Source organism: Myotis davidii, unplaced genomic scaffold, assembly GCF_000327345.1.
Source record: "Myotis davidii unplaced genomic scaffold, ASM32734v1 scaffold2339, whole genome shotgun sequence".
Taxonomy (NCBI): Eukaryota; Metazoa; Chordata; class Mammalia; order Chiroptera; family Vespertilionidae; genus Myotis; species Myotis davidii.
Genome location: NW_006290672.1, coordinates 51,480 through 61,463, shown reverse-complemented (window position 1 = coordinate 61,463; position 9,984 = coordinate 51,480). Strand labels below are relative to the sequence as shown.

The following is a 9,984-nucleotide window of genomic DNA, read 5'->3' as shown; positions in this document are numbered from 1 at the left end:
GGAGGGCCCCAGCGGGAAGCCGGCATCCAGGGGAAGGAAGGCCCCAACTGACCCTGACCACTGGCCAGGCCTAGAGACCATTCCCGTGCATGAATTTTGTGCACTGGGACTCTAGTAAGTTATAGTTCTACTAGAGGCCCAGTGCACGGATTCAGGCAGCAGTGGGTCCCTCGGCCTGGCCTGCAGGGATCAGGCTGGAACTAGCTCCCACAGGGGTAGCACCACTCAGCTAGAAGCCTGACTCACGGCTGGCAAGCACAGCGGCTGTGGCGGGACCCTCTCCCACCTCCACGGTAACGCTAAGGATGTGCACCTGACGACTTCGCAAGGAGTGAGCCTAAGGACTTAGTCGGACATCCCCCGAAGGCTCCTGGACTGTGAGAGGGCACAGGCTGAGCTGAGGGACCCCACCCTCAAGGGAACCCCCCCTGAGTGCATGAATTTTGTGCACTGGGACTCTAGTAAGTTATAGTTCTACTAGAGGCCCAGTGCACGGATTCAGGCAGCAGTGGGTCCCTCGGCCTGGCCTGCAGGGATCAGGCTGGAACTAGCAGTCCAATATTCCCCAAGGAATCCCAGATTTCAAGAGGGCACAGGCCAGGCAGAGGGACCCCACTGATGCACCAATCCATGCATAAAAGATCTTTGGTTACTCTCTTCCTGCCCTCCCCTCTCCCCTCTCCTCCCTTCCCCCCTTTCCTCTGAGATTCATCAGTCTGTTCCATGTTTCCATGCCTGTGGTTTCTGCTCCTCTGTTGAGTGTCTGCCCCCAGGTGGTCAGTGCACATCATAGCTACCGGCCGGTCAGCTGGTAGCTTAGGCTTTTATATATATAGATACACTAATAAGTTAATTAAGAAAACAATTGCATTTACAAGACCATCAAAAATTAACTCAAATAAGAGCATTAGCTATAAAAAGGAATGAAGTACTGGTACATGCTACAAAATGAATGACCTTCAAAAGAGTATGCTAAGTGAAATAAGCCAGACACAAAAGGTCACCTATCTTATTATTTAATTTATATGAAATGTTCAAATTAGCTAAATCCCTAGAGACAAAAAAGCAGATTAGAGATTGTCAGAGGATGGGGGAAGGTAGAATGGGGATTGACTGCTTAATGGGTAGTGGTTTCCGTCAGGAATAACGAAAAGTTTTGGAACTAGAAAGAGGTGATACTTGCATAATATTATAAATGTACTAAATACTATTGAATTGTACAAATTTATTGATTTTATGTAAATTTTACCTCAATAAAAATAATATATGTAACACTTAAGGTATTATCATCATCATCTTCACTACCACCATTACTATGGAAAATGTTTCCCAAATTTCACTTCCTTTGAAATGTTTAGATTATGAGAGAAAATAAGTAGACTAAAATTTAATACTACAGTTAGTATAATTTGTATAATATGTTCTTGTCTTCTCTCTGTTATCTTTCAGATTATGTCTGGCCACTCCCCAGACCTTTGTGCCCCGTCTGGATCTCCCTAGATGTTTTATTTTCGACAGCGTCCATCATGCACCTCTGCGCTATATCGCTGGATCGGTATGTAGCAATACGTAATCCTATTGAGCATAGCCGTTTCAATTCGCGGACTAAGGCCATCATGAAGATTGCTATCGTTTGGGCAATTTCTATAGGTAAATGACTTTCCTGGCCATTAGAATTGCAAGGGCTATGCTCAATACCTTCGGATTATGTACTGTGAACAACGACAGACGTCGACCGGTAACATTGCGTATAATCGGGATTGTTGTTTAATTATTCTTAACCTATTTATCTGATATTTAGGTTAACAATAATAGAATAAATGTAATGTGTATGAATATTAAATTAAATTTTTCCATTTATTCTGCTAAATTATTTTATGCATTAATATGCCAATGATTCTACAACACAGAGTCAAAATTTTGAGATGTTTAAAGCGATTTAAAGATGACAAAGATATGTGACAAATCTAAATTTTAAAAATATAGCATTTAAATGTTATAAAATATAAATTTATCCCAAAATATTAATCTTAATATTTTAATTCTATTTTCACATCTTCTTCAGTGGAAATATTAATAGTGCATAAGAATCTTCATGAAGTAAACATGAATTAATTTATGCTGTTGATCAACCTAAAATATATTTCTCCTCCATTTTCAAATATCTTCTTGGAATTTTATTACACAGAAAGAGAAAAAATTCTTTTTTTTTTAAGATTTGGGGAAGGTTGAAGAAGAGAAATTATCATTTTATTGCTTGTAATTTGTGATATTCATGAATGCCTTAAGAATGCTAGTGTTCAAGACACAGAATTTAACCAATTGGAATATAAGGGCTTTTACAATCTTCTTGTTTTCTTTTTTTTCTCTTTCTGTTGGAAATTACATTTAGTGTCTCATTAAATAATTTTTTAAAGTTATGTTCCTGTAACAGATTTTGGTAATGTTTACAAGAAAGATTTTGACTCTGGGTTTATCCATAAAATAAATTTATTTAACATTTAAGATTATTCCATTCTAGGTGAACACACACACACACACACACACACACACACACACATACTTTTGGACCAAAAAAACGTAGAACTTACTTATACCACAAAAATGTGAATCTATATATATAGTTTGATCTACATATTCAAGGTTTCACAGATTTTACCTCCCTTACCCTAAAGAACTCAGCTAAAAAGATGCCATTTCTTGTCTTAACTGGTTTGGCTCAATGGATAGAAAGTTGGCCTGCAGACTCAAGGGTCCCATGTTCGATTCCAGTCAAGGGCATGTACCTTGGTCGAGGGCACATACCCAGTAGGGAGTGTGCAGGAGGCAGCTGATCAATGTTTCTCTCTCATAAATGTTTCTAACTCTCTAGCCCTCTCCCTTCCTCTCTGTAAAAAATCAATAAAATATATTAAAAATTTAATGAAATAAAAAAATAAAATAAAAAGATGCTATTTCTTATGATGCTTACAAATTAGAATATTAGGTAACTAACTGCTTTTCTCTTGCTCCTTTTAAGATTCTTTCTTTGTCCTTAACCTTTTGCATTTTAATTATGATGTATCTTGGTGTGGGCTTCTTTGGGTTCATCTTGTTTTGAGCTTTCTGTGCTTCCTAGACTTGTATGTCTATTTCTTTCACCATGTTAGGGAAATTCTCTGTCATTATTTTTTCAAATAGGTTTTCAATTTCTTGCTCTATCTTTTTCTTCTGTGGCACTCCCATGATGTGAATGTTGCTATGCTAGATGTTGTCCCAGTGACTCCTTATTTAGTTACCTAGAAAGGAGTTCCTATAAGACTGTTAGCTGATTTTTCAGCAGAAACTTTGCAGGCCAGAAGGGATTGGCAAGAAATATTCAAAGTGATGAAAAGCAAGGCCCTACAACCAAATTACTCTACCTATCAAAGCTATCACTTAGAATCAAAGGACAGATAAAGAGCTTCTCAGACAAGAAAAAGTAAAGGAGTTCATCACCACCAAACCAGTATCATATGAAATGTTAAAGGGTCTTTTTTTAAAAAGAAAGGAAGAAAAAAATATATCAAAAATATGAACAATAAAAATGCAATAAATATATATCTATAAATAATTTTATCTAGAAAAATAAGCAAGCAGAACAGAAAGATACATAGATACAGAGAACATTTTGACGATTGCCAGATGAGAGGTGTTTGGGGGGATAAGTGAAAAAGGTGAATGGATTAAGAAGTATAAATTGGTAATTACAGAATAGTCATGGGGATGTAAAGAGAAGCATAGGGAATATAGTCAATGATATTTTAATAACTATGTATGGTGTCAGATGAGTGCAAGATTTATAGGATGATCACTCAGTAAGTTATGTAATGTCTACTCACTGAGGTGTACACCTGAAACTAATATAATTATGTATGTCAATTGCAATTGAAAAAATAAAAACTGATTTAAAATTTTTACAAAAGTAAAAATAAATTTTAAAAAACATGTTGTACCACCTACAAAACATTAGAATATTAGGGGCATTAGCTTCTAATAATGACTATGCTAAAAACAACTAAAATATGGGAAAAATACTATAAGCATGTGAAGCTAATAAGAGTGTGGGATCTAGAAAAAGACAGAAAAATGATTATAACTTTTGGGTCATTTTTCCAGTGATGCATTTGTGAATCTGAAGCTGTGACTGACGGGTTAGGAAGCTTGTTTCACAATCTCATGAACAGAGGAAATTTTAATAAGAATATAGAGCCTGGCAAGGGCCAACCAACTTGATCTTATTTTTTATATCACAAATGTCTATACACTAGAAATAAGGATGGTCCAGGATTAAACCACCCTTGTCATAATATTTAGACCTGATTCAAGTCACCTATATAACCAAGAAAAATATTAATCTGGAAATTGGATTACAGTGATTTCATGTTCTTCTTGTTTCCAAATTTTTTGTATAGGTGAAAAAAAAATCATCTTAGGCTTCAAAGTATTTATTTCAATAATTTTTCAATTCCAATAACTGGAATAAATAATAAGTAGACAGATGAAGAAACAAGACCACATGAACCAGATATACCACACTTAAAGATAATAAAAATGAACCCAGAGACATTCAAGATATTTTAATTACCTGAAATAGACTTTAAACAACTATTTATAATATGCACACAAACATTGATAGCTGAAATTAAACATTTCAGAAAAAAAATGCGCTCTAAAAAAGAGTGACATTTAAAATCTGAAAAACAACTAGAAAATCTGGAAATAAAGAATAACATGAAAACCAAAAAACTCAAAGGCAAATTAGATATATCTAAAGAAAGCATTACTGGAGGTTGGTTAGAAGAAACTGTGATGAATGACGAAAAAATAGAAGAACATAAAAGAGAGAAGTGAGAATAAGAAGATAATAAATATCCTATATATTTAAAGCCTAATATGCTAAGTGTCCAGTTGTCCAGTCCTCCATTCAACCAATCAAAGCATAATATGCTAATGATATGCTAAGGCTGCTCAACCGTTCGCTATGATGTGCACTGACCACCAGGGAACAGACAGTTGACTGGTTGACCAGTTGCTATCATGTCCACTGGCCACCAAGGGGCAGATGCTACAACCAGTAGGTTAGCTTGCTGCTGGGGTCTGGCCAACCAGGACTGAGTGAGATGGGCCAGACATGCCCTGGAGCCTCCCCATGCACCCTCCCTAGCTGGTCAACCTCCTGTGTCCCTCCCCAGCCCTGATTGTGCACTGATAGGGTCCCTTGGCCTAGCCTGCACCCACTCGCAATCTAGGCTGAGGAACCATCCCCACAAGTACACAAATTTTGTGCCCCAGGCCTCTAGTATAATATAAAATGAGAAGAGTTCCACAAGGCAAGAAAAGAATGGCAGAAAAACAATTTGAATAATGGCTTTTAGAATTGGTGAAAGACACTGATTCTCACACTTAAAGAGCTCAACACGTCTCAAGCAGAATAAATAAAAAGCAATCGACATTTAGACTCATCACAATGACATTGCAGGAGAAAAAAAATAGTATTAAACTTAAAGAAAAAAAATATAAAGAAAGATCAACTTCAACAGAGCAACAATAAGATGGGAGAATGGCTTCTCAACAATAATCAAAGCTAGAAGAGGTTGAAATTATAGTGTTAATGTGTTGGTTAAAAAAAGTGAATGCTGTTAGAATCATATACTCAGCAAATTTATACCTCAATAATTGAAGTGAAATAAAGACATTATCGGACAAGCAAAAACTAAGGGAACATGACAAAAACAGACTCACTTAAGGAAACACTAACAGGTCTTCATAAAACAAAGGAAATGCCACAGATGGAAAGGTTGGAGAAGCAATTAAAAGCAATTAAAATGGTAAGTGTGTGGTTAAATATAAATAAATATTGACTTTATCAAACAACAATAACAATGTCTTCTGCAGCTCAGAATGTTTATAGAACTAAAATGCACAAAACAATCTATAATAATAAAAGTGTAATATGCTAATTAAACCAAACAGCTGAATGACCTTCCAGATGTTATTCCAACATCCTTCCTGACAGCAGGGGCCGAGGCAGAGGTGGTTAGGGGCTATTAGGCAGTCAGGCAGAGGGATTAAGGGTGATCAGGCAGGCAGGCAGAGGGGTTAGGGGCAATCAGGCAGGCAGGCGGAGTGGTTAGGGGTTATCAGGCAGGCAGAGTGGTTAAGGGTGATGAGGCGGTTAGGAGCCAGCAGTCCTGGATTGTGAGAGGGATATCCAACTGCTGTTTTAGGCCTGATCCTGCAATTGGACATCCCCCATGGGGTCCCAGATTGTGAGAGGGTGCAGGCTGAGTTGAGGGACCCCCCCCCCACATGAATTTTGTGCACCGGGCCTCTAGTACCATATAAGTAAAGAGGGTTGAAAGTAAATTTTTTCATTGTCCAGGAGAAAGATAAAAATGATATTTGATATTAAGCTTTGATGAATATACTACATAACTTTTTGTACATTCATTGTACAAATAGAAAAGGAATGTTTAACTTCCAAATTTATTGAGAAATATCCTATATAATAAAAGGGTAATATACAAATTGACCCTAACGGCAGAATGACTGGTCACTATGATGTGCACTGACTACCATGGGGAAGATGCTCAATGTAGGAGCTGCCCTTGGTTGTCAGTATATTCCCACCCCCTAGTGATCAGTGTGCTCCCGCAGGGGAGCTCTGCTTAGCCACAAGCCAGGCTGAAGGCTGCGAGTGAAGCAGTGGTGATGGGAGCAGGCCTAAGCCATCAATCATACATCCCCCGAGGGCTCCCAAGCTGTCAGAGGGATGTCTGACTGCCAGCTTAGGCCTTATCCCCCGGAGAGCGGGCCAAGACAGCAGGTGGACATCCCCTGAGGGGTCCCAGACTGCAAGAGGGTGCAGGCCTGGATGAGTAACCCCCCTGAGTACACAAATTTTCATGCACTGGGCCTCTAGTTATAGTATAATGAAGCAAATCCAAAAGGAGGCAATAAAAGATCAAGTGGGAAAACACATACAGTGGGGCCTTGACTTACGAATTTAATTCATTCCGTGATGGAGCTTGTAACTCAAATTACTCGTATGTCAAATCAAAAATTGAACAAGTGAGACACGTGATGCTGGGCTGATGTTGTGGCGTTCACTGTGACGTTTGCTGCGACAACTAGTGGCGGGGGATCTGAAGCTGGCTCATAACCCGCATTTTAGCTCACAACTCAAAGCAAAAAAATCGGCTGAGAGACAGCTCGTATCTCGAAAAACTCGTTAGTCGGGACACTCCTAAGTAAAGTCCCCACTGTACTAAGATGGCAGAAATAAAACCAAATACAGTTGATGCTTGAACAACGTGGAGGTTAAGGGTACAACCCAACCCACAACTGAAAATCCGTATATAAATTTTGACTCCTTCAAAGCTTATGTAAAACTTAACTTTCCCAATATAACATAAACAGTGTTTTGTACTGTATTCTGACAATAAAGCAAGCTAGAGGAAATAAATGTAAAACACACAGTACAATAGATAGATGATATATTATAGAATTTTATTAACCAATATCATCCTAATAAATTCAATAAAAATATAAATATTATTTTTAAAAAAGAAAATCATAAGTAAGAGAAAATACATTTGCAGCACTGGAGTGTATTTATTGATACCATAAATTTGCTTCATCTCTTTATAAGATGAATTGTCTGTTTCTCAGCACCTACATCAATATTTTCTTATATGATATAAAACACTATAGATGTTATGATATGTGTATTGCTAATATTAGACATCAAAAATGAAAAAATGTGAAAATTTTCATATTTATTTATAATGATTCATGAATTGATTATAAAGAAGCAGCAATATGACTATTTTATAAGAACCTAGTACAACTGATACAATTGCTTCACAGTAAGGAATAAATCATTATCAAAATTTTATGGCACACAGTATATAGTCGTATTCATAATACAGTATTAGAAACATTGTTACATTTTTAAAAATCACTTACCTATGATGATAGGCTATTTCTTCAATTACAAGAGAGGTATACTGTATGGTAATGTAATTCTTTGAAAGCAAAGTTACAAAACAACAAGAAAGCCAACACATTATTACTTTACTAGGGGCCCAGTGCATGAATTCATGCACCTTAAAAGAAACTGTGGGCTGTGAGGTTGTGGTGGGCACAGGGGCGGGTCATGGCCCATCCTCTGTGGCCCCACCCAGTCCCTCCCACCATGGCCCCCTGTCTCCTGTCTGCCAGCAACCCCATTTCCGCTGTCACCACTTGCACCCGCTGATGACACAGAGCGATTGGGACCGGTGCCAGCAGCGGGTGCAAACAGGGCCAGTGCTGTCAGTGGGTGCAAGTGGTGGCTGCTGGTGCTGATAGCCCCTGAGGCCTTCTCCACTTCCCCCTGTTCCCAAGGGGCAATCAGGGGCAGCAGCTGCTGCTCACACCCACTGACGTTGCCAAAGGATTGGCCAGAACCATCGCCGGGCACAGGCAGCAGGTGCAAGTGCCTGTCGGGACCACAGCATGTGAGAGCAAAGAAATTTCAGTAACCACCAGAGACTTGCCCCAATAACAGTGACCAGCACCCCACCTTGGTCTGGAACCTCTGCTCACCTGCTCCACTATTCCGCTGCAGCTGACACCTGCCATGTTCCACGCACACCCCCTGGTGGTCAGCGCACGTCATAGTGACCAGTTATTTGGTTGTTCTACCATTTGGTCTATTTGCATATTAGGGTTTTATATATATAAGTATTAGCTATCACTCACTTTCCTACAAGTCTTGCACACAATGCTTTACACGATGAATATTTAAGCAATGATTATGATGACACGAAAATGTCTCATACAGTTCTTGCATCACAGTTATTAGATTTTCACATGAAAACACACACATAAAAACCAAATAAGTTTATTAACTGAACAGGATGGTGATTATTGGCTATTCATTAAGTGGAAGTGGATCATCATGAAGGTCTTCATTCTTGTTTTCTTCACATTGAACAGGCTGAGAAGGAGGAGGAAGAGAAGGGGTTGGTCTTATTGTCTCAATGGTGGAAGGGAAGGCAGGCAGAAGAGGCAGACGCACTCAGTGTAACTTCATGGAAATACATCATCATTTCTGTTGGAATATTTTGCTCTTTCATTTCTCTAAAAATGTTTCTGTACTGTATCAATCCTCCACCATTTGCTTTAGTTTCAGTGCCCATATCATAGAAGGGTCCATGTCATAAAAGAAGTCAAAGTAGCCTTGAGTTATCAAAACCCTTCTGTCATATCTATACATATAAAAGGCTAAGCGATCAGCTGATTGGCCAGTAGCTATGATGCGCACTGACCACCAGGGAGCAGACGCTCAATTCAGGAACTGCCAAGTGACAGCAACTTTGCAGAGTGCCTTCTCACACTCTGGGGCCACTCGGGGAATGTTGGAGAGCTGGTTTAGGCCCAATCCCCATAGGCCAGGCCGAGGGACTCTACCTGCCAGAAGGACTCCTCTCACTCTGCAGATGCCCTTTGAACCCTGGCGCTGCCCCAGGTGCGGCAGGCCGGGGAGGGACCACAGGAGGTTGGCTCCAGGGCATGTCCAGCCTGTCCCACTCAGACCTGCCCCACAGATCACCTTCTAATTAATTTCCTTTTAATGTGAACAAATCCGTGTTCTGGGCCTCTAGTTGTCTAATAATTTGCTTTCTGACACTGTTTTTTTCTATGTCTTCTTCCTCATCATCTGGCACTGGTATGGAAGCACTCATCTCCATCAAGTCATCTCCTATTAATTCCTTTGACATGGTGTCTATTAGCTCTTAAATTTCTTCAAGATCAATATCTTGAAGTCCTACACACACACACACACACACACACACACACCCCACACACAAACACATACAGATACACACGCACACTCACCTTTTTTGCCATATGCACACTCTCTTTCATGATTTCCTTTTTTGGCTGTGTTATATCCTGTGAGGAGTTGCACAGCAT

At 39.3% G+C, this 9,984-nt stretch overlaps 1 protein-coding gene across 1 annotated transcript in view; it reads left to right on the top strand.

Annotated features, from left to right (window-relative positions):
• Positions 1-1,718, top strand: part of LOC102757521 (5-hydroxytryptamine receptor 2C-like) — a 236,327-nt gene extending 234,609 nt beyond the window's left edge. Inside the window, 1 exon segment of the mRNA XM_006763688.2 lies at positions 1,450-1,718. Within this exon segment, the coding sequence (XP_006763751.2) occupies positions 1,450-1,718 (269 nt within the window).
• The last annotated feature ends 8,266 nt before the right edge of the window (positions 1,719-9,984 follow it).